Raw genomic sequence first — 25343 nt, 5'->3', positions numbered from 1 at the left:
TCATTGGTATCATTTGACCAAATGAAAATGGTCATACAGTAGACCTAGCATGCATATATACAGTGCATTCGGAAAGTATTCAGACCCCGTTACTTTTTCCACATTTTGTTACGTTACAGCCCTAATCTAAAATAGATTAAATATATATTTTTCTCATCAATCTACACACAATACCCCATAATAAAGCAAAAACAGTTTATATTTTTGTTGCACTTTATTACAAATAAAAAACAGAAATACCTTATCTACATAAGTATTTAGACCTTTTGCTTTGATTCTCAAAATTGAGCTCAGTTGCATCCTGTTTACATTGATCATCCTTTAGATGTTTCTACAACTTGATTGAAGACCCTCTGTGGTAAATTCAATTGATTGGATATGATGTGGAAAGGCACACACCTGGCTATATAAGGTCCCACAGTTGACAGTGTATGTCAGACCAAATACCAGATCATGAGGTCAAAGGAATTCTCCGTAGAGCTCCAAGACAGGATTGTGTCGAGGCACAGATCTGGGGAAGGGTTCCAAAACATTTATGCAGCATTGAAGGTCCCCAACAACACAGTGGCCTCCATCATTCTTAAATGGTTGAAGTTTGGAACCACCAAGACTCTTCTGGGGGAGAAGGGCCTTGGTCAGGGAGGTGACCAAGAACCCGATGGTCACTCTGACAGAGCTCCAGAGTTCCTCTGTGGAGATGGTTGTCCTTCTGAAAGGTTCTCCCATCTCTGCAGCACTCCACCAATCAGGCCTTAATGGTAGTGTGGCCAGATGGAAGCCACTCCTCAGTAAAAGGCACATGACAACCCACTTGGAGTTTGCCAAAAGGCATCTAAAGGACTCTCAGACCATAAGAAACAAGATTCTCTGGTCTGATGAAACCAAGACTTTGGCCTGAATTCCAAGCGTCACTTCTGGAGGAAACCTGGCACCATCCCTACAGTGAAGCATGGTGGTGGCAGCATCATGCTGTGGGGATGTTTTTCAGCAGCAGGAAGTGGGAGACTAGTCAGGATTGAGAGAAAGATGAACGGAGCAAAGTACAGAGAGATCCTTGATGAAAAACTGCTTCTGAGCACTCAGGACCTTAGACTGGGGCAAAGGTTCACCTTCCAACAGGACAACAACCCTAAGCACACAGTCAAGACAACAAAGGAGTGGCTTCGACAAGTATCTGAATGTCCTTGAGTGGCCGAGCCAGAGCCCGGACATGAACCTGATCGAACATCTCTGGAGAGAGCTGAAAATTGCTGTGCAGCGACACTCCCCATCCAACCTGACAGAGCTTGAGAGGATCTACAGAGAATGTGAGAAACTCCCCAAATATAGGCATGCCAACCTTGTAGTATCATACCCACGAAGACTCGAGGCTGTAATTGCTGCCAAAGGTGCTTTAACAAAGTACTGAGTAAAGGGTCTGAATACTTATGTAAATGTAATATTTCAGTAATTTATTTTGTTTGTTGCAAAAATGTCTAAAACATTGCTTTTGCTTTGTAATTATGGGGTATTGTGTGTAGATTGATAATGGAAAAATATATTGAATCCATTTTAGAATAAGGTTGTAACGTAACAAAACGTGGAAGAAGTCAAGGGATCTGAATACTTTCCGAATGCACTGTACATCTCAATATTGTTTGTTATTAAGGCTTGTGGTGATAGTAATTGTATAGTAATTTTTGACCTATTACAACTAAATAATGGAAGAGGACAACAGAACGTTCAGCTTCTTCGAAGACTGTTAAATGAATGATGGTTGATGATTGCATAGCTTCAAATAGCTGATAGAGTGTGACCCATTACGGCTTCATCCACTTTTTGTGATGATTCGTCATTCGCTTTCCGGCGACAAAGGGTTGCTAGAGATCATTTGCAAGAACTGTGGTGGCACTGCATTTAATCTTATCTTCATCGCCTCATGTTTACAGTCCCCTGACTCTCAAAAAGGAAGTGACAAGGAAGTAGAATATAAAGATGATAGATATTGTAGTGGTTGGCAGGCTATGGGGGTGTATGGAAATTGGACATCGTAATGTCATTCTCTTCTAGGAAATATTAATATAACTCTGGAAGTTCCATCATACATCTTGAGAGTATTTATATGAGGAGATGCAACCCTTATTGACTCAGACTACAGAGGAACCAAAACAAAGACAGGTCAAACGCCAGACTTTCGACATCTCAAATCATCATGAAGACTACCTGCTTGGCTCTTGGGTTATTGCTGCTGACAGTATCCCAGTCCTATGCTATCCGTAAGTTCATTAAGTTTTCATGAGGATTGTAACCAATGTGTGCTTATATGCCCATTTATAACTTGGCTAGGTGACTCCTTTCATGATTTTGATTATATACCTGTAAAGAGCTTGTCATACTTATCTTGGGTCGGGTTGCCTTATGGCTTATGCTAGGAAATAGTAATCGAAGGATGTTCTAATTGACATCTTATTCCCCCACAGCTCTTGGACTGGAGTCATCACCTGACAGCTGCTGTTTCAGCTTCTCCAAAATTAGAGTGCCCCCCAAGAAGATCGACTCCATCCAGAGAACTCACAGTGGATGCCCCCGACCAGCTTTTGTGTAAGTGTTTGTTCCTCTTCCTCTGATGCCACAGACCAAAAGGACAACTGCTTAGTTCGGGGCCCTAGCATTGTCTCAGTTATGGAAGACAGAAGAACTACTGACTTGCAACAATCATACAAGCAATAGAACCCGCCTGATGTTTCTCCTTTGTACCATTATCCCTCTACAACAGGGTCAGAACTGTTGAGGGCAGAGTGATTTGCTTCCAGTCAAGTGTGCCGTGGGTACAGAAAGCCTTCAACCGGGTCAAGCAGCCAGCAGCTGTGGCCACAAGTAGCGGCATTGAGGGTTCCAGTTATTCTTGATAACCTCCTCATCATGACTCAAGCCTCACAAGACTATATAGTCATCAACATGCAAGCAATGCATTCTAAGTGACATGTTTATCACTTAGAATGCAGCAATTACTATTTTGCGACATATGGAATTGGGGAAGGAGTGTTGGTGTACACACCTTTTTGTTTATGTGAATACTGTATGTGAGAATCCACTGCTTAAATAAAATGAGAACATTTGACTTAAACATAAGTCTCATCTTTAATATAATAATGTACAGTTAGATAGAGAACAGATGATAAAATGAAGAACCAAATAAAGCTGAAAACAGTGTACATATAAAAAAACAATACAAAAAAACCAAACTCCTCCTAAAGTTATGACTACCTTGGTGGGGGGTTTCTAGGATAAGGGATTGGTTAAAGTACTATTTAAAAAAGGTTTGTTTCAGAACTTCGCTCAACTGAGCCTTTTACTGACCAGTGTAGGTTGGGTCAAAGGTTGTCCTCTGTTAATTCACAGTGATTTTGAGTTTGTGTTCAGTTGTGAATTATATAACAATTGAGTCATTTCCATTATGAATGTAAACCAGAGAAGAAGTACAGGGGTTAGATACTAGATGTGTGTTGTCTGCGTCGGTCCCTTTTGCATGGCTTCGATGCATCTGTTAAGATTCTACAGGTTTGTAAAATCAAGACTAGGCTAAAATATTGGCTTATGAACCACTTACTGTAATGATCCTACTGGGTTTAAGAAATCTTAGTTCTCCAACCATACATTATATATTAAAATAAAACTTGACGATCCTCAGAGAGGTAAGGGCTTTGAGGTGTCACACAGTGTGGCTTAGTGTTAGTCTCACCATGCGTTTGGGACAAACCCATGCATATAGAGGTTTCAGCACAGTCTTTAGAACAGAGGACGAGACGGGGAGAGAGAGAGGATGGGGAGAGAGAGAGAGAGGACGAGACGGGGAGAGAGAGAGAGAGGACGAGACGGGGAGAGAGAGAGAGAGGACGAGACGGGGAGAGAGAGAGAGAGGACGAGACGGGGAGAGAGAGAGAGAGGACGAGACGGGGAGAGAGAGAGAGGGACGAGACGGGGAGAGAGAGAGAGAGGACGAGACGGGGAGAGAGAGAGGACGAGACGGGGAGAGAGAGGACAAGGGATAGATAGGGCTTTAGGTTCAGGGCTTCCACAAAATCCATCACTTCACATAAAACATTGTCACGGTTATCATTGTTTTAGACACCCATGCGATTTGTGTAATATCATCTATATAATAGGGAAATGATTATCTACTTCAGTATCCAGATAATGTTGCTATAACACTGACAATTTTCCTGTTAACGTTACATGTGTGTTCTATTAGTAAAAATCGGAGGCACACACACACACACACACACACACGAGATAGGTCATCCCTTTTCCTGAACCTGGCATATTCATCTTGACTTTTCACTGTCATCATTCCACACAATTATTTTCCTTTTTTCTTATACTCTCTGACCTGACTCAAACCCTTAATGACCACCTACATTGTCCCCCCCTGGACACACACTCCAAAGTGTGGTGTTTAACATGCACATGTACCAGGTGTTCGGGGAATTTCAGACTGTATATGATTATGTGTTTACACATGTCACAATAGAGTGTGCTTGCGAATAGTCTAAGACTTGAGCTGCCTGTACTGGAAGAAACAGGCGAGTTAAGTGGCCAGAGCAGCATCTAGAAAACAGTCTGTAGTACACTTGTGTAAAGGATGACTATGCATGGTGCCTGCCATGTGTAAAACTCAGATCAGAGGGACATCATTTCCTCCATGTCAAGAATAGGCATTGACTTTCACATTCACATGCATTCCCACATAAAAAGGTTAAGGTTTTGGCAGAGACTCCAAGAGAGCGATGTGGCTGTGTGTGTGTTGTATGTACTGTATGAGAGTGAGTAATTGGGGTGTGTTGTATGTACTGTATGAGAGTGAGTAATTGGGGTGTGTTGTATGTACTGTATGAGAGTGAGTAATTGGGGTGTGTTGTATGTACTGTATGAGAGTGAGTAATTGGGGTGTGTTGTATGTACTGTATGAGAGTGAGTAATTGGGGTGTATTGTATGTACTGTATGAGAGTGAGTAATTGGGGTGTATTGTATGTACTGTATGAGAGTGAGTAATTGGGGTGTATTGTATGTACTGTATGAGAGTGAGTAATTGGGGTGTGTTGTATGTACTGTATGAGAGTGAGTAATTGGGGTGTGTTGTATGTACTGTATGAGAGTGAGTAATTGGGGTGTGTTGTATGTACTGTATGAGAGTGAGTAATTGGGGTGTGTTGTATGTACTGTATGAGAGTGAGTAATTGGGGTGTGTTGTATGTACTGTATGAGAGTGAGTAATTGGGGTGTATTGTATGTACTGTATGAGAGTGAGTAATTGGGGTGTACTGTATGAGAGTGAGTAATTGGGGTGTATTGTATGTACTGTATGAGAGTGAGTTAGTGATGTGTGAGGTCCATGTCTGACATGTACTACAAGAGAAACATACATTTGGAATGTTGGTATGGAATGTCTACTATAGTACAATATGTGTGTGTGTGTGTGTGTGTGGTGTGGTTTGCGGGTTACAGATCGTGTGACCATCTAAAAGGATGTAAAAACAAGTTTGTAATATTTCATTGGAGGAATAGGTTCAACTCTTAAAATATTTTTCCTTTCTTTTTGTTCTTTTCCATGGTCCTGTAAAAAGAGAAAGGGAAATGTCACATTTCAGCATTGCATTACATTGAGAAATAGATAAAGCATACTGTATGTTTGAGAGAAAAAGAGCAAGGATGAGTAAATGTGTCAGACACTCACTTAGAAGCGTCAAGTTTCTGCTGCTCCAGTATACGTTGCTGTGCCTCCCAGTTTGACTTCTCTTCCTCATGGTGACGCTTCTTCTCCTCCAGTTCCTTATACTGAGCCTCCAAGTTCTTTTTCATCTGCTCGTGGCGTCGCTCCAGCTGAGAAGGGAAGGGTGGCAAAAACTTACTAAGACCCAAATACCCCCCCACACGGACAAACACTCTCTACCTCTCCTGTCCCCATTGGTACACACACACACCTCGGCCTCAGAGTCCTTCAGTTTCTGTTTCTTCTCCTTGACCTTCATCTCAAACACCTGCTCCATCTCAGTCTCCATCTTCTTCATCTTCATGACATGTTCCCTCCGCTCCTCCTCCATCTGGGCCAGGGGGCTCCTACAGGTCAAAGTTGAGAGACCAGACAACAAGCATCACTAACAGTGACCAGTGATTCATGAATCACATCTAATATAGTCTTGTCAACTGTCACTTAACGACAGTATGACAATACCTTAAAGTATCAAACCAAAGGTTCATCTATGAAATAAAGCTTCATAGCAAATGAATGATATTGCTATTTGTTCTCTTAACGTCATTTAGATTATTACTGTCTGAATACTATTCAACATATCAGAACTGTGGCATTTCCTCTGATGATTAGGGTCTCTCTCCTACCTGGTCATTTGGTTCTTGGTCTTGCTGGTGTCCACTCCTCCATTGCAGGTGACGGCAGCAAGCTTCCTGCTGCGGTAGTTCTCATAGTGGACGTTGTTAGTCACATCCTTCAGATCTTGCATATGGGTCCTACAGGAGGGAATTGCTAACGTTATCTCAAATAACGATATCACTAATTCTAACGATATCACTGTACATACTGTAAATGCTGCGGTATAAATCACTTTGGCATGCATCCTCTGTCTCTCACCTGATCAGCATGTTCCGTAAGACAGTAAAGTCACAGTGCTCCCCGTTCTCCACTGAAACAGGAAGAGAGAGATGTCAGAGACCTTTTGAGATGAATCTCATCATTACTGTGTCTACTGGTAGAATACACACCACTTCCCAGAGTTCCCAATAATAATTGGTGTCTAACGACATTACAAAGGCTCTCGGATCAAACGGGACAATCTCTACTTCTGGAGCCAAAAAGCACTGGGTCACTCAGCTAGTCAAGTGTACAATCAGCCTATTAGCTGATGAGACAGTTAGGTAGTCAAACACAGACAGACACAGTCAACACACAAATGCATGAGCCAAAAGGAGCCATGCTCAGTCAGTTAGACTGTTCACTGAGCAGACACATTATTTAGTTTACACACAGACACCGTCAAACCTATCACTGCTTGCTAACACAGAGACAGGACATCTCACTGGACCACTGTTCAGACAGACATTCAGTAGTATACATGGAGTAAACAACAACAGTCAGATAGACAAACATCTCACCGATCAGACAGACTACTGCCCTAAGCCATTCATTTCAGCTGATTAGATGGCCATACAGTCTCTCTGCTCAGACAAACACACGGTTAGAAGATCACATGGGATTCTGGAAAAGGACTGCAGACGCTGTGCTGCTGCTGAGGATGTGGATTCCTCCTCTTTCCTGATCAAAACATGGCTCCTCTCCCCAGGCCCCACCTCCTCTAGGGCTAAACCTAATATGCATCCCGCTGTCAGCTGTGGATCTCAGGAGGACACCTTACCACGAGGTGCATGCATAGAGCCCCGTCTGCCAACCAATCCCCAGATGTCACCTACCTGAGTGACTTTGATGAAGGGAGGGCACACAGGAGCCCAGGTGACCCCCATAACCCGTGTCTGTCCAACCTGACTGTCTACTGAACCAGGGGTTACATGAGGGGGTATGATGGCTTGCAGGGCAGGCCAGCCTCAGTGATGGGGCGGGAGTGGAGGAGGGTTGGGTTCAAAGGGTGATAGGGACACAACAAAGCAGGGTTGTAGCGCTGATGGAAAGATACACCCTCGGCCGATTGGCTAAAAACTCCTGATGTATGCTGGACTGAATGGTTGTTGCCCCCTCACTGTTTTCAGTGCTCTGACATTAAAACAGAAATATCGCGAGCAAGAGGTCAGCTGCCCATCTGGAGTTTTAAACCAGAGTGCTTTAGCTACGAATGTTTGTTAGGTTATGATACATGCATGGACGTTTCCATTGAATGTTTGTTAGGTTATGATACATGCATGGACGTTTCCATTGAATGTTTGTTAGGTTATGATACATGCATGGACGTTTCCATTGAATGTTTGTTAGGTTATGATACATGCATGGACGTTTCCATTGAATGTTTGTTAGGTTATGATACATGCATGGACGTTTCCATTGAATGAGCCAAGAGCAGTGAAAAATGTCTTCGCTCATGACCAGGTACTTATTGTAAAATGCTCTATGCATCAATATGCAATGTATACTGAACAAAAATATGAACGCAACATGTAAAGTGTTGGTCTCATGTTTCATGAGCTGAAATAAAAGATACCAGAAATGTTTCATACACACAAAAAGCTTATTTCTCTCAAATTGAACACACAAATTTGTTTACATCCTTTTTAGTGAGAATGTCTCCTTTTCCAAGATGTTCCATCCACCTGACAGGTGTGGCATATCAAGAAGCTGATTAAACAACATGATCATTACATAGTTGAACCTTGTGCTGGGGACAATAAAATGCCCAAAAAATGTGCAGTTGTCACACAACGCTACAGATGTCTCAAGTTGAGGGAGCGTGCAATTGGCATGCTGACTGCAGGAATGTCCACCAGAGCTGTTGCCAGAGAATTGAAATGTTCATTTCTATACCACAAGCTACCTCCAACATCGTTTTAGAGAATCTGGCAGTACATCCAACCGGCCTCACACTGTAAACCACTTGTAACCACGTCAGCACAGGACCTCCACATCCGGCATATTTTTATTTATCTTTATTTAACTAGGCAAGTCAGTCAAGAACAAATTCTTATTTTCAATGACGGCCGACCCCGGCCAAACCCAGACGACGCTGGGCCAATTGTGCGCCGCCCTCTATGAGACTCCCAATCACAGCCGGATATGAAACAGTCTGGATTCGAACCAGAGACTGTAGTGACGCCTTTTACACTGAGATGCAGTGCCTTAGACTGCTGCGCCACTCGGGAATCATCTTCACCTGCCGGATCGTCTGAGGAGGGGGATAGGGGTGCTGAGTAGTATTTCTGTCTCTAATAAAGCCCTTGTGGAGAAAAAAACGCCTTCCCAGGCCCACCCATGGCTGCTCCCCTGCCCAGTCATGTGAAATGCATAGATTAGGGCCTAATTATTATAATTATTATTTCAATTGACTGATTTCCTTCTATGAACTGCAACTCAGTAAAATCTTTGAACTTGTTGCATGTTGAGTTTATATTTTTGTTCAGTATACTAGTGTGAGTGACCCCCTGTGGACACAGAGTGCAACTACAGGTATGGAGTGCCAGCAAACAGCATCATGGCACCAGGATTTAGAGCAAGAGTGTGTAGCTATATACGTGAGCGAATGTTTGTAGAGCATGCATGCAAAATGTGTATACATTGACATTATGTATACAATAAGTTTGTGCAAATGCGCCTTTATCTCTTAACATGTCTATAATTGTATGAGTGGCCAAATGATGACAAAAACAGATAAAAGGTGGCTCAGAGTTTTGGAAAATGTATGACTTTTTATATTAAGATAATTAGGCCCCTATAAACACAAGTTAGAGGGTGATTTTGCTTTATTCTAGGAGTAGCGTCAGCACTGAACAGCCTTTAGTTTTCTCCATGACCCCTGACCATCAACCTAATGTCACAGCAACATAAAGGTGAAGAGGGGAGGAAGGCCTGAGGGAGAGTAGTAGAAAAAGTGAGAGATGGTTTTGTTTACCAAAAATGCCCTCTGTCAGTCATGGAAAAGAATAGATGGAAAGGAAAAAGAGAAAAGAAAGAATGAAAAAGTGAAAGACTGATAAACGGTCAACCACAGAGCAACACTTGAAAATGAAAAAAAATAATAGTATTTTAGGGGACTAAAACAAAAGAAAATCAAGTGGAGAACAACAACAACGATCCATTGTGGCCAATGATGAAAAAAAACAGGGTGACAGTCTTTCCCTCTGATGTCAGTGAGCGGTACAGTACAGTATTTACTGTCAGGGGGCCCATGACACCCTATTACATCCCTGTCCCCCTTTTCCAGAATCCCTGTCAGACACACTATCGGGGGAGAAGACCATGCGGCCTCCCTACACTGGATCTCCACACTCCGTCCTCAAGCATGGCACAGTGAGTGACATTAATAAAGAGCAGTACAACCCTCAACATCATGCCAATATCTCGTCTCATCTGAGCTAGAGAACAGAGAACCCAGCCCGGAACATGCTGAACCTACCTTCTGCCACGCCCCAGGGGTACTGACGACCTCTGACCTTCTTGCCGTTGACTTCGATCACCACATTGCTGCCAACCACTGCCAGAGGCATCCGCTCCTGCCACACAGGGACAGAGGGACCAGCGTCAGTTAATCAGTGAGCCTGTACAGTATCCACAATATATTACTGGGCAGATAGGGACTAGTGTGAACTGATACAGGTTGACTATCCGTCTCGCTCCCTCTCTTTGCACACTACCTTGATCTTCCGGATAAGCTTGCTGTCCTCATCGTCCTCTATGTCAGGAAACTCGTAGATCTGGATCTTGTGTTCTTGGATTTCCTTCATGATCTGAGGATGAGTTGAAGGTAAAAATGACATGAGTTATTGCCACACACATACCGGTACACACAATGGGTTTGTGCTAACACAAAGAATTACCACACACCCACACCCACACCTGTTTCTTGAATAGCTGGCATTCCTCAGGTGTCAGGGTGTCTGCCTTGGCGATGAGAGGGATCACGTTGACCTTGTCATGGAGACGCTTCATAAACTCAATGTCCAGGGGCTTTAGCCTAAAGAGAAATTCACACATTACAGTTACAGTCATCCAGTCAGACAAACACAGGCAGGCAGGGAAGGCTGATCTATGCTTTGATGTGACATCGTCCTGAATAATTCTCTGCAGTTATGCCGCATTCACACCATTCAGAACCTCTGCGTTAAAGTGAACGCAAGTTATTTGCGTAGAGCTTCATTGTGGTTGATTTTGATACCTCCCAATGGGGAAACTCAGGATCCGACTCTTCCGCCTAGGTTAGCAAGTCGGAAATGTCAGAGTTTCCGACATATCACCAACACCATAAGTACACTTTATGCTCAAACTGATGCAGTTCATTATGTCACCGGTAGAGGGTCACTGGCATGAAAACACAGTGGGGGTACAAAGGAATCAAAGAAACAGTGACTGACTTATTTTCCTGTATTTTCTTTTTTACAGTCAGCGACCACTAATAATTATGTCATGGTGGGCCCATGAGGGATTCTCTTTGTTCTCACTCTGACTGGTGAGGGAGTAGGTGGACAAAGGGGCTATTCTTCTCAGTGGCCTGAGAGAGTGAGTTCTGTCCAGGGACCGGAGGGAAGGCCTGGAGGGGGCAGAGCAGTAAGGGGGGGTGCTGCTGCTGAGTATTCCATGAATGTAGAGATACAGAGCAACACTCCAGCTGTTTACAGGTCACAAGAATAAAGGAGGCTTATGAAGTGGGGAGAGAGACAGAGACAGACCTGACAAAGATTAAATGTCATGTTCTGAATTTCTCTCCACATTATCAGGAGCAGGGGGGTCAGAGGCAAGGGCTGACATGACCTCTGATCTCTTAATACATCACCTTGTGTGGGTCTTATAGAATTACAGCAAACATGTGTCCCTACTCCTTATGGCTGCATATAATTACAGCAATCATGTGTCCCTACTCCTTATGGCTGCATATAATTACAGCAACCATGTGTCCCTACTCCTTATGGCTACATATAATTACAGCAACCATGTGTCCCTACTCCTTATGGCTACATATAATTACAACAACCATGTGTCCCTACTCCTTATGGCTGCATATAATTACAGCAATCATGTGTCCCTACTCCTTATGGCTACATATAATTACAGCAACCATGTGTCCCTATTCCTTATGGCTACATATAATTACAGCAACCATGTGTCCCTACTCCTTATGGCTACATATAATTACAGCAACCATGTGTCCCTACTCCTTATGGCTGCATATAATTACAACAACCATGTGTCCCTACTCCTTATTGCTACATATAATTACAGCAACCATGTGTCCCTACTCCTTATGGCTGCATATAATTACAGCAACCATGTGTCCCTACTCCTTATTGCTGCATATAATTACAGCAACCATGTGTCCCTACTCTTTATGGCTACATATAATTACAGCAACCATGTGTCCCTACTCCTTATGGCTGCATATAATTACAGCAACCATGTGTCCCTACTCCTTATGGCTGCATATAATTACAGCAACCATGTGTCCCTACTCCTTATGGCTACATATAATTACAGCAACCATGTGTCCCTACTCCTTATGGCTACATATAATTACAGCAACCATGTGTCCCTACTCCTTATGGCTGCATATAATTACAGCAACCATGTGTCCCTACTCCTTATGGCTGCATATAATTACAGCAACCATGTGTCCCTACTCCTTATGGCTACATATAATTACAGCAACCATGTGTCCCTACTCCTTATGGCTACATATAATTACAGCAACCATGTGTCCCTACTCCTTATGGCTGCATATAATTACAGCAACCATGTGTCCCTACTCCTTATGGCTACATATAATTACAGCAACCATGTGTCCCTACTCCTTATGGCTGCATATAATTACAGCAATCATGGTTTGTTAAAAGGTGTGAGGTTGGATAGGGTGTGCTATGATACAAATTGTGGACCTAGCTGAGTTGCTATTGAGGCAATTTTCTAGGCTGAAACTAAAACCTCCCGTTCCCAGGGATTCTGAGCTCTGGGGCTCCTCAGCGAGCTGCTGCCTCCTGATTAGCTGGCTCAGTGATGGTGAGAATGCTCATCTTCCACAGAGCACGCTCAGTCTAGTGGGTGTTATGCAACCTTGTGGGTCACAACATTGGCAGCCTACATCTCTCTCTCACTTCCCACTCACATGTGGACCCATGGCTACGCCTACAATCCAATCCACTCATGTTCACATTCAGCCTCACATACATAGGTAGGCAGAGAAGCATAGATAAAGGCAAAGGCACACGATCAAAAGCATATAGAAGCAATAGCATCGTGGCTTATATAACAATGAGTGTAATACACATACGAATACGTGGGTACTCTAACTCAGAAGCAGCACAGGGAAGTGGTCCTCTGTAGCTCAGTTGGTAGAGCACGGCTTTGGCGCTTATAATGCCAGAGTAGTGGGTTCGAGGACCACCCATAGGTAAATGCATCCATGACTAAGTCACTTTGGATAAAAGTGTCTGTTAAATGGCATATTTTATTATATAGAGGGAATGTTTTTAAATCTAGAATTTCTATGATCCATGTTATCCAGTACACATACTGTATAACAAGTGTGCTTCAGCTCATACGAGTCTCTTTATGAGACAAGGTGGGTAGCATAGGCATCATACATACTGTATGTTCTACGGCATCATTGTAGTACTGGTCCATGACAAAGGGCCTGTCCCTACAAGGCCTGTCAGTGTCAGTACTCACCCATGGCCAGAGGGGGCGATGAAGTACAGGCAGCAGTGAACCCTGTTGTCTGGCATCAGTCTTCGGTTCACCCTGGACTCCGCATTCAGGAAGTCCTCACACTTACTGTCAATGTAGTTAATGACAGGCTGCCAGCTGAGAGGGGGATGATTAAGGAGAGAGAGAGAAAATAGGAAAATGTTGTTTACTCTACATGTAGGCTCTCATTGACTCAGAGAGCATATATTCACTCCTACACAACATACAAACTGTCATTCATACATGCTCACAATTACTCCCAATACTCACCAGTTACTATTATCCACTGCATCTCCGAACCCTGGTGTATCGACGATGGTGAGAGTGAGTTGGACACCCCCTTCCTTCACCAGAACCTTGGACTGCTCCACCTGTAAAACAGCAACAGTTTCTCTAAAACAGCACTCCATAGTTTCCATGTTATCCCTCAGCGCCTCCACACACTACAGTTCATCAATAGTGTCATCACGTTCTCTTGATCAGAGTGGCAGCTGGGACTCAGTGATAATAGTGTTGGTTGATTTTTCTTCTTCTTCTCAGTTTAGGAGACTAATATATAATTCTCTCCCTGCTGCTGTTAGTTTCAGCGGCTCTCTGTTTGGCTGCATACTTTCGTTTTCACAAGGGTAGTTATTTTGGCTTGATCCCTTTCAGTCTCTCTGAAAACAAAAAGCTGGGCATATATCAAGCATTCAAAACACTTTTGTAAGTGTTTGACTGTGTGTGTGTGTGTGTGTGCAAAAATCAACTTCAGTGAATGAAAAACAAAGGAAGAAAACCCCCAAAACACACACCCATCAGTTCAGTGAAATCTGAGTAGACAGAATGTGACCATTTGACAAACATAAGAGATTGTTAAGAGATTTATTGGAATGTAAATACTCTTCCCGTTTCTACCCCTCAGTGGCCACATCACACAGCTCACTTGCCCCAAGTCTACCCCTCAGTGGCCACATCACACAGCTCACTTGCCCCAAGTCTACCCCTCAGTGGCCACATCACACAGCTCACTTGCCCCAAGTCTACCCCTCAGTGGCCACATCACACAGCTCACTTGCCCCAAGTCTACCCCTCAGTGGCCACATCACACAGCTCACTTGCCCCAAGTCTACCCATCAGTGGCCACATCACACAGCTCACTTGCCCCAAGTCTACCCCTCCATTTTTACACTGTGGATCTGGCCGACCCAAACAGTTCCATTCCTAAACATTGGACACACTCCTCAATGGAGAACCAAACACATCAGCAGGAACCACAGGGACCCCTGAGCCACAACCAGGAATCTCAGGCCTCAACAAATGTGCAAAACAGCTTATTTCTGTCTACATTCAAAAGGGAAGTCAAACATTCGCTCAAACAAACACATTTTTTTGGAGCAGCTTTATATGACTGTGATTCTAATTTCAGGAGATTGTAACTTACCATGGTTCAGGCCCACGCACAGATCACTCAGGGGGTAGGGGCTCAAAATGAAAAAAGGGCAACACACTCACTGATCTCAAATTGTAAGCAAGCTAGTTAGTGCCTCCTAAAGACATGATTGACATCGGATATAGAGCTGATCATTGATGTAAATCTGCTATTGTTTTTTGTTTTTTTTAATACTTTTTTTATTTAACCAAGCAAGTCAGTTAAGAACAAATTCTTATTTACAATGACGGCCTACCCTGGGCCAACCCCGGACGACGCTGGGCCAATTGTGCGCCGCCCTATGGGACTCCCAATCACAGCCGGATGTGATACAGCATGGATTCGAACCAGGTACTGTAGTGACACCCCTTTCACTGAGATGCAGTGCCTTAGACCGATGTGCCACTCGGGAGCCCGTAGTTATAGCTAGCTTTTTCTTTCTGATTGAGATTTATCTTCAGTGCTCTTAAATAACTTCATAATATGTTATTACTAATCTTCTAACTCATGATATATGGCCGGCTAGTGGCTTGTGTGGATATTTTAGTGTATGGTGGTTAGCTAGAGTCTAGACTAGCTGTGTTGCTGCTGCCCTGACACACGTGCAACTCCTGACTGAAGAAGGGATGGAGTTGGGTCGGAGGGTGGTGGATGCAGCTGCTCCTCTCTAGGTCTCTCTGCCTTTCTACTGTGGGTAGGCCATCAGCCAACCAGACCCAATACTGTTGATCGTGTAAATGAAGTGTTATCAAGTGTTAATAAAATGTTATGCTGCAGCTGCTGTGGCAGTACGGTTGATATTTAAACTAGGTAGCTAACAACACACACTTGACCGGTGACTGCTTCTCAAGACATGAGTGTTTGGATACCGGGGGCGTGCGAGCTCCGTACAGGGCAGACCAACAGGTGCAACCAACCAACAGCCGGGGGTGGCGAGCTTGACAACGTCAAGGCGACTTACCTTGGATTCAGAACAAAGGGCACTTGGCGAGTGGTAGCGCAAAGGGCTAGGTGCTCTGAACAGGTAGACCCCGATCTGTGCACGTGCCTGCCATGGTTACTAACTCCAACACATCAGTGCTCTCAGTATGAACCCAAATATCAAGCACCACCCCTGTGTGTGTGTGTGCCTTTGCATATGTGTCATAAAGACAGGAGGTTATTACAGGATGCCTCAGATGGCAGTCTAGTGTTTGGTGGGAAAGTCACCACTGGGTGTTGAGTTTCATGGGAACATTCCTAACCTCCTACTGACCCCTTCAGGCACCAAGAGGGACCAGCACGCCCGAGTCCAACTTATTCCCCTCTCCTCCCCTCCTTGTCCCCGTTCTAAATCGAGACCACACAAACCTCCCCAAACACCCTTAACTAGCCTACACCCCTCCCTCCCCTCCCCTGGTCCTCCAGATGCAGCCTCTTCACCTGTCCAGCTGCTGGTTCTCTGGGTGCGTTGCCTCTGACCTGGCCACAGTAACCATCCAGTGGTAATTGGGTTTGTTTGCTGTGTGATCTCTGGCCTTTGGTTGTGTTGAACTCCCACATGTGTTTGGATATGGGGGATGGTTACAGAGGTGAGGAGGGAGGATTGAGCCCAGGGGGAGTTGGAACCAGCTAGAGAGAGAATGGAGGGGTTTTTGGGAGTAGTGCCAGTCCTGAAGCGAGACAAACATGGATGAGAGGTAGGTTAGGTCAGGGGTGAGAGGTCGAGGAGAGAGGGATGTGGGCTACCTGAACAGTCTTCTTGATCCGTAGGGATGGCCCTGGGTAATCCTTGGAGTACAGGTCAGTCAGGAAAAGGGAGTTGATGAGCGTGGATTTCCCCAATCCTGACTCACCTATGGGAGGAGTTAAGGAGATCAGACATCAGTTACATTGTCAATCCATGTAATCCATCAACACCATAGCTAAAATAACAGGTAAAACCAACATGTTTCAGCATACAGTTAAGCCTTCATTTGCCTATGCATACACTTCAACACACTTACTAACATCATACACACCCTGTAGTGACACAGTCACAGTCTAAGGTTTGAAGGTAATCTCTGTCCCAAAGAACTGCAGCACAGGATATAACAAGCGGATTCCGTGTCTCACTGGGAAAGGTCAAAAGTGCATCTGCCAGAGAGTAGGCATGAAGTCCGAGGGAATAAAACATCTCTCTTCCCAATGTTCCTTCCCCTTTCTTCCCACCCTGACATTAGAATCATTCGGCATGTTGACGGTTTGACTATATGACCCATTAGTTTACAGATCACACACACACACATCTCCCACTTACATGTTACAGTGATTAATGAGTGGGCATCTGGCAAACTGTGCTGGGGAGTGACTGCTCCAGTGTTCAGGGGGTAGGGGATGGTAAAAGGAAGGTTGCCTGGCGTGCTCCAGCAGGTCCAACCCACTAGCAGCTGAGCAACAGCAGCACTACCACTATGGTCCCAGCAGGGGGCACCCCACCACAAGTCAACCCATACTACTGCTCCAAGACATGTTCTTGGGGTTAAGGGGATCACTTATTGGAAATCGTAACAGCACAACATAAAACAAACTTGAGGGGAGGTTCATGGGGCCCTCTCTCTTCCATCAATACTGCCTGATAATGACTGACTGTTTAGATGAGTGGGGTTGTATGTGTTCATCTCTGCATACAATATTCATTACATTTACAACCAAATCATCTGCCACCACAAATTATGATGACTGAATCCCAGATAATTATCAGGTTGTCCTGAACAGTTGTGAAATCCTCAGATTCCAGTGTTTCTCTTAATCTTCACACAGAACCCATCTTTGAGGTGCAGACTCTGGGCGGTTCCTCCGCACCAAGACACTTCTCAGCTCACCGCTGGCTGACAAACAGCACTAGATTACAGGATCCCTGGCTCTTTAAACAAACGGTTTAACCAGGAGGTAACAGACATACTGTAACTGCTGGGTAAAGACACATCCCAGCCCCTCGCCCATGCTGGAGGTGGTCACCCTCCCAAACCAGAAGGGGGTGGGACGTAACTGCATCTCCTACGTCTCTCTGAGGGGAATGGAGGGGGACCACAGAGGGTCAGGAGTGTGCAGCTAAAGCAGAGAAGACATGCCCTGGAGCCTGATAGCAGTTACAAAGGCATTCTAATGGAAGCCAGTCACACATAGCCAGTCACCCTCCCCTCTCTGTGGCCTTGAAATCTGGTATTGGGCATCATCTGTTTCAGTTCAGCAATATTCTTGGGATGTCTGGTGTGAACTGCTCTTGAGGTCATGCCACAGTATCTCAAATCAGGTTGAGGTCAGGACTCTGACTGGGCCACTCCAGAAGGCATATCATCTTCTGTTGAAGCCATTCTGCTGTTGATTTACTTCTGTGTTTTGGGTCGTTGTCCTGTTGAAGCTCAACAGAAGTTGGGTGACGCAATTGGCGGACAGACAGCCTAACATTCCCCTGCAAAATGTCTTGAGAAACTTTGGAATTCATTTTTCTGTCGATGATAGCAAGCTGTCCAGGCCCTGAGGCAGCTAAGCTGCCCCAAACCATGATGCTCCCTCCACCATACTTTACAGTTGGGATGAGGTTTTGATGTTGGTGTGCTGTGCCTTTTTCTCTCCACAGTGTGTTCCTTCCAAACAACTCAACTGTAGTTTCATCTGCCCACAGAATATTTTGGAACATCCAGGTGCACTTTTACAAACTTCAGATTTGCAGCAATGTTTTGTTTTGGACGGCAGTGGCTTCTTCCGTGGTTTCCTCCCATGAAAACCATTCTTTAGTGTTTTATGAATTGTAGACTCGTCAAGAGATGTTAGCATGTTCCAGAGATTTCTGTAAGTCTTTAGCTGACACTAGGATTCTTCTTAACCTCATTGAGCATTCTGCGCTGTGCTCTTGCAGTCCTCTTTGCAGGATGGCCACTCCTAGGGAGAGTAGCAACAGTGCTGAACTTTCTCAATTTATAGACAATTTGTCTTACCGTGGACTGATGAACATCAAGGCTTTTAGAGATACTTTTGTAACACTTTCCAGCTTTATGCAAGTCAACAATTCTTAATCTTAAATCTTCTGAGATCTCTTCAGGCAATGCTTCTTGTGAATAGAAAACTCACATTTTGTGAGCAAGGCAGCTCTAACTAACATCTCCAATCTCATCGATTAGACTCCAGGTTAGCTGACTCCTGACTCCAATTAGCTTTTGGAGAAGTCATTAGCCTAAGGGTTCAGATACTTTTTCCAACCTACACTGTGAATGTTTAAATTATGTTTTCAATATAGACAAGAAAAATACAATCATTTGTGTGTTATTAGTTTAAGCACACTATGTTTGTCTATTGTTGTGACTTAGATTAAGATCAGATCAAATTTGATGACCAATTTATGCAGAAATCCAGGAAATTCCAAAGGGTTCACATACTTTCCCTAGACTCTGTAGGCCTATTATTACCAAAAAGAACTTGAACCGTTTCCTACCATCTAAAAACCAACCCCTACTTCGTCCTCCCTCCACCCCCCTCATGCTGCTGTCCCAGATCAATTACACCCCCCTGCCCCCCATCTCCCCAAACACTTCACTGAAATGGTGCATTTCCATTCAGGATTTACCATGGTGTTTTACCCAAAAGACTCAGACTTTTCTGTTTCTATATCGCGGGCCGGCACCAGTCTCTCTCTGGGCCATGGCTCTGGAGAACCTGCTCTCAGTTAGGGCCAAAGCCAGGCCACTGGTACTTTTCAGCTTGAATTTACATTTATTTATTTTTCTTTATTTTTTCTTTTACCTTTATTTAACTAGGCAAGTCAGTTAAGAACAAATTCTTATTTTCAATGACGGCCTAGGAACAGTGGGTTAACTGCCCGTTCAGGGGCAGAACGACAGATTTGTACCTTGTCAGGGATTTGAACTTTTCGTTTACTAGTCCAATGCTCTAACCACTAGGCTACGCCTTTTCACAAAGCAACTGTTTTGATTATGCAGAGGTTGTTGATTCTGCTCACTGTCAGCCCTAGCTATGGAAACAACTTCCCTAGCATAACATAATGGTGTATACACTAGTGTAACACTGTTTCAGTGGAAAAGCAGCAAGAGAGCCACAACAGCCCAGCCACAACACAGGGCACTAACCAAACACCGAATAGAACTACTCCAAAGAGGATGCATCACAAATGACAACCAATGTCCTCTGCAGTGTACTCCACCTATAACGGCTTCCGCAACCGTTTGGTCGAGTTGGTCCATATATTATGACGACATTTTAGACTTGAGTTTTTTTTGGGCTGTTCGGACACACAATATCTTTTCTGGAGGCAAGCCGTACTTCGGGGCCGAAGTCTACACCTCTTTGTCGGTGATTGGTCAACAGTAGGGATTCTTCAATAGTCTGTTGTCATTGAATAAGAAACCACTTGTTTCATGCAACAACAAAAAAACATGAAAAATACTGCACCAAACATTTCAGTTGGATGTAAAATTGCACGACTAAAATCTCCTCGGCAAAAACGTCAAAAATATTATTTTTATTTCACCTTTATTTAACCAAGTAGGCTAGTTGAGAACAAGTTCTTATTTGCAACTGCGACATGGCCTAGATAACGCAAAGCAGTCTGACACAGACAACAACACAGAGTTACACAATAAACAAATCAATGACACAGTAGAAAAAATAAAGTCTATATACAGTGTGCGCAAAAGGCATGAGGGGGTAGGCAATAAATAGGCAATAGGAGCGAAGTTACAATTTAGCAGATTAACACTGGAGTGATAAATGAGCAGATGATGTGCAAGTAGAGATACTGGTGTGCAAAATAGAAAAGTAAATAAAATAAAAACAGTATGGGGATGAGGTAGGTAGATTGGGTGGGTTATTTACAGATGGACTATGTACAGTTGCAGCGATCAGTTAGCTGCTCAGATAGTTGATGTTTAAAGTTGGTGAGGGAAATAAAAGTCTCCAACCTTTTGCAATTCGTTCCAGTCACTGGCAGCAGGGAACTGGAAGGTGGCCAAATGAGGTGTTGGCTTTTGGGATGATCAGTGAGATATATCTGCTGGAACGTGTGCTACAGGTGGGTGTTGTTATCGTGACCAGTGAACTGAGATAAGGCAGAGCTTTACCTAGCATAGACCTATAGATGACCTGGAGCCAGTGGGTCTGGCAACGAATATGTAGCGAGGGCCGACTAGAGCATACAGGTCGCAGTGGTGGGTGGTATAAGGTGATTTGGTAACAAAACGGATGGCACTGTGATAGACTGCATCCAGTTTGCTGAGTAGTGTTGGAAGCTATTTTGTGGATGACATTGCCGAAGTCGAGGATCGGTAGGATAGTCAGTTTTACCAGGGTAAGTTTGGCGGCGTGAGTGAAGGAGGCTTTGTTGCGAAATAGAAAGCCAATTCTAGATTTGATTTTGGATTGGAGATGTTTTTTATGAGTCTAGAAGGAGAGTTTACAGTCTAGCCAGACACCTAGGTATTTATAGTTGTCCACATATTCTAGGTCAGAACCGTCCAGGGTGGTGATGCTAGTCGGGCGGGCGGGTGCGGACTGCGAACGGTTGAAAAGCATGCATTTGGTTTTACTGGTGTTTAAGACCAGTTGGAGACCACGGAAGGAGTGTAGTATGGCATTGAAGCTCGTTTGGAGGTTAGTTAGCACAGTGTCCAAAGAAGGGCCAGAAGTATACAGAATGGGTTTGTCTGCATAGAGGTGGATCAGGAAATCGCCCGCAGCAAGAGCGACATCATTGATATATACAGAGAAGAGTCGGCCCGAGAATTGAACCCTGTGGTACCCCCATTGAGACTGCCAGAGGTCCGGACAACATGCCCTCCAATTTGATACAGTTATCTCTGTCTGCAAAGTAGTTAGTGAACCAGGCGAGGCAGTCATTAGAAAAACCAACGCTATTGAGTCTGCCGATAAGAATAAGGTGATTGACAGAGTCGAAAGCCTTGGCCAGGTCGATGAAGACGGCTGCACAGTACTGTCTTTTATCGATGGCAGATATGATATCGTTTATTACCTTGAGCGTGGCTGAGGTGCACCCGTGACCGGCTCGGAAACCGGATTGCACAGCGGAGAAGGTACGGTGGGATTCGAAATGGTCAGTGATCTGTTTTTTAATTTGGCTTTCGAAGACTTTAGATAGGCAGGGCAGGATGAATATGTCTGTAACAGTTTGGGTCTAGGGTGTCACCCCCTTTGAAGAGGGGGATGACCGCGGCAGCTTTCCAATCTTTAGGGATCTTGGACGATACGAAAGAGAGATTGAACAGGCTGGTTATAGGGGTTGCAACAATGGCGGCAGATAGTTTTAGAAAGAGAGGGTCCAGATTGTGTAGCCCAGCTGATTTGTACAGGTCCAGTTTTTGCAGCTCTTTCAGAACATCTGCTGTCTAGATTTGGGTGAAGGAGAAGCTGGGGAGGGCTTGGGCGAGTAGCTGCGCGGTGGGGGGGAGCTGTTGGCCGGGGTTGGAGTAGCCAGGAGGAAGGCATGGCCAGCCGTTGAGAAATGCTTATATAAATGTTCGATTATCATGGATTTATCAATGGTGACCGTGTTACCTAGCCTCAGTGCAGTGGGCAGCTGGGAGGAGGTGCTCTTGTTCGCCATGGACTTTAGTGTCCCAAAACCTTTTGGAGTTAGAGCTACAGGATGCGAATTTCTGATTGAAGATAGCCTTTGCTTTCCTGACTGACTGCGTGTATTGGTTCCTGACTTCCCTGAACAGTTACATATCGCAGGGACTATTCGATGCTATTGCAGTCAGCCACAGGATGTTTTTGTGCTGGTCAAGGGCAGTCAGGTCTAGAGTGAACCAAGGGCTATATCTGTTCTTAGTTTTAGATTTTTTTGAATGGGGCATCCTTATTTAAGATGGTGAGGAAATTACTTTTAAAGAATGACCAGGCATCCTCGACTGACGGGATGAGGTCAATATCTTTCCAGGATACCCGGGCCAGGTCGATTAGAATGGCCTGCTCGCAGATGTGTTTTAGGGAGCGCTTGACAGTGATGAGGGGTGGTCGTTTGACCGCGGACCCATAGCGGCTACAGGCAATGAGGCAGTGATCGCTGAGATCCTGATTGAAAACAGCAGAGGTGTATTTGGAGGGCAAGTTGGTCAGGATAATGTCTGAGGGTGCCCATGTTTACGGATTTAGGGTTCTACCTGGTGGGTTCCTTGATGCTTTGTGTGAGATTGAGGGCATCTAGCTTAGATTGTAGGACTGCCGGGGTGTTAAGCATATCCCAGTTTAGGTCACCTAACACAACGAACTCTGAAGCTAGATGGGGGGCGATCAATTCACAAATGGTGTTCAGGGCACAGCTGGGAGCGAGGGGGTCGATAGCAGGCGGGAACAGTGAGATAATTATTTTTGGAGAGGTAAATTTTTTAAATTAGAAGTTCAAACGGTTTGAGTATAGACCTGGAAAGTATGACAGCCTGCAAAGTTCTATCTCTGCAGTAGATTGCAACTCCTGCCCCTTTGGCAGTTCTATCTTGATGGAAAATGTTGTAGTTGGGTATGGAAATCTCAGAATTGTTGGTGGCCTTCCTAAGCCAGGATTCAGACACGGCAAGGACATCAGGGTTGGCGGAGTGTGCTAAAGTAGTGAGTAAAACAAACTTAGGAAGGAGGCTTCTGATGTTGACATGCATGAAACCAAGGCTTTTTCGATCACAGAAGTCAACAAATGAAGGTGCCTGGGGACACGCAGAGCCTGAGTTTACCTCCACATCACCCGAGGAACAGAGGAGGAGTAGGATGAGGGTACGGCTAAAGGCTATCAAAACTGGTCGCCTAGAGCTTTGGGGACAAAGAATAAAAGGAGCAGATTTCTGTGCGTGGTAGAATAGATTCAGGGCATAATGTGCAAACAGGGGTATGGTGGGGTGTGGCTACAGCGGAGGATGCCCAGGCACTGAGTGATGATAAGAGAAGTTGTATCTCTGGATAAGCTGGATATAATGTGTGGGAGGTGGGACAAAGGAGGTATAATGAGAGGAACTAGGGGCTCCATTGTAAACGAAAACAATGATAACTAACCTAAACAACAGTATACAAGGCATATTGACATATGAGAGAGACATACAGCGAGACATAAAGTAATCACAGGTGTTGATTTGGAGGGCTAGCTAAAACAACAACAGGTAAAATGACGATTAATGGGCAGAGAGGGTTGAAAAAATAAAACGAATGGAGTACCGTGATTAATGGACAGTCCAGCAGGCATCAGCTATGTAACCAAGTGATCATAGGGTCCAGGGGGCAGCAATAGATGGAACAGGGAAGCCGCGGAGTAGTCGCTACTACGCTAGCGACATAGCGTTTAAAGTTAGTAGCCCGGGGCTAGTAGAAGTGTCTGCGCCGACGTCCGACAGAGGCCGGTTGAAGGCACAGCGGATGGAGTATTCATCGGCAGACCTGTCGTAGTGGTGCGGCTGGGCGCCGTGTCGACTAAGGATCCAAGCCAGATGGCGAAAGAGGTATTGTAGTTGTAGTAATTTAGTGTTCTAGCCGGGAGATGCGCCTGTCTCACGGCTAACTGATGCTAGCTTCGGGGCAGGGGCGTTAGCCACTATTGCCACTTGGTAGCAGCGGTGATCCGGTGCCAAGGTCCAGAGCTTACGGCAATTATCTGGTGGAGTAGTGTGTTCTAGCCGTGTTTGGGTGGAGTCCGGGTGAACAACTGAGTAGGCCGAGATAGCTTCGGTACTGGGTAACTCGGTGGGTGCTAGATAGCTGTGAAGATCAGGAGTAATGGTCCAGGGTTTACGGCAGGAATCCGGCGTTGTGGTGGAGAGACAGTCCGTTACTGCTAGGCTGGCGAGTATTATCCAGGCAAAAAAATAAAAAAGGGCTGGTATCTGTGCAGAAGGTAAAGGCCGCTAGCAGTGGCTAACAATGACTAAATAGCTTTAGTTAATTAGCTTCTGATGGCTAGGTGGTTCTTGCTATAAGGTCTAAAAACAAAAAATAATAGCGGTTCCGTATCACATTGGGTGAAGCAGGTTACCGGAAGGTATAATTGAACTAAAATGGAGAAGAGATTGAAAATAAAATTGAAATATATACAAAAAATACAAAAGTACACGAGAGGACGAACAAAACACATCTGCACTGCTACGACATCTTGGAATAATATTTTAGTTGGATGTAAAATTGCACGACTAAAATGTCCTCGGCAAAAACGTCAAAATGAATGACCGATTTATTGAGTTATCTTAGATTAATTCTGACTATTTTGAGGAAGTGTATACTGGCTATGGTGTCTCAAACAGTACTTTTGTGCTTTTTTCTCATTTTTCAAGCGAGCACACTAGTTTGGTTTGCCAGATATCGGCATTAACCTAATGCAGAGCCTGGAATGGAATAAATGGAACGGTTTCAAACAAACTTTTATTACATTCCAGCCATTACAATGAGCCTGTCCTCCTATAGCGCCTCCCACCAGTCTCCCCTGACCCCATGGTAACTCATGGGGGTCAAAATCATGGTACAACAACAGTTGACATTCCACATACAGTTAGTTGTGACAGCGGCTGTTCTGTGGTACAAAC

The 25343-nt window shown here is 44.5% G+C and overlaps 2 protein-coding genes across 3 annotated transcripts in view; one reads left to right on the top strand and one right to left on the bottom strand.

The window, feature by feature from the left end:
• The first annotated feature begins 1965 nt into the window (after nt 1–1965).
• LOC115108891 (monocyte chemotactic protein 1B-like) lies at nt 1966–5547 on the top strand. Its single transcript, XM_029633452.2, has 3 exons — nt 1966–2255; nt 2460–2580; nt 2756–5547. Exons 1-3 carry the CDS (start codon nt 2192–2194, stop codon nt 2886–2888), a joined length of 318 nt encoding a protein of 105 aa, XP_029489312.2. The 5' UTR covers nt 1966–2191; the 3' UTR covers nt 2889–5547.
• LOC115109305 (septin-7-like) overlaps nt 3102–25343 on the bottom strand; it is a 38950-nt gene continuing 16708 nt past the window's right edge. For both annotated transcript variants that reach the window (XM_029634070.2, XM_029634071.2), the window contains exons 3-13: nt 16525–16631; nt 13656–13756; nt 13368–13502; nt 10548–10665; nt 10346–10438; nt 10108–10204; nt 6627–6678; nt 6377–6505; nt 5962–6097; nt 5715–5860; nt 3102–5594 (exon numbers count right to left, since the gene is read on the bottom strand). In XM_029634070.2, coding sequence (XP_029489930.1) covers nt 5555–5594; nt 5715–5860; nt 5962–6097; nt 6377–6505; nt 6627–6678; nt 10108–10204; nt 10346–10438; nt 10548–10665; nt 13368–13502; nt 13656–13756; nt 16525–16631 — 1154 coding nt within the window. In that variant the 3' untranslated portion in view covers nt 3102–5554. The remainder of the gene's footprint in view (nt 5595–5714; nt 5861–5961; nt 6098–6376; nt 6506–6626; nt 6679–10107; nt 10205–10345; nt 10439–10547; nt 10666–13367; nt 13503–13655; nt 13757–16524; nt 16632–25343) is intronic.

This window comes from Oncorhynchus nerka, linkage group LG25, assembly GCF_034236695.1.
Source record: "Oncorhynchus nerka isolate Pitt River linkage group LG25, Oner_Uvic_2.0, whole genome shotgun sequence".
Lineage (NCBI taxonomy): Eukaryota > Metazoa > Chordata > Actinopteri > Salmoniformes > Salmonidae > Oncorhynchus > Oncorhynchus nerka.
This window is presented reverse-complemented; position numbering and strand designations above follow the sequence as displayed.

What these genes read in the sequence shown, in the direction of transcription:
- LOC115108891 (XM_029633452.2), top strand. Translation starts at nt 2,192, where the DNA reads ATGAAGACTACCTGCTTGGCTCTTGGGTTATTGCTGCTGACAGTATCC. An exon ending in ATCCCAGTCCTATGCTATCC is followed by an intron (nt 2,256 to 2,459) that starts GTAAGTTCATTA and finishes ATTCCCCCACAG; the next exon opens with CTCTTGGACTGGAGTCATCA. An exon ending in TGCCCCCGACCAGCTTTTGT is followed by an intron (nt 2,581 to 2,755) that starts GTAAGTGTTTGT and finishes CCTCTACAACAG; the next exon opens with GGTCAGAACTGTTGAGGGCA.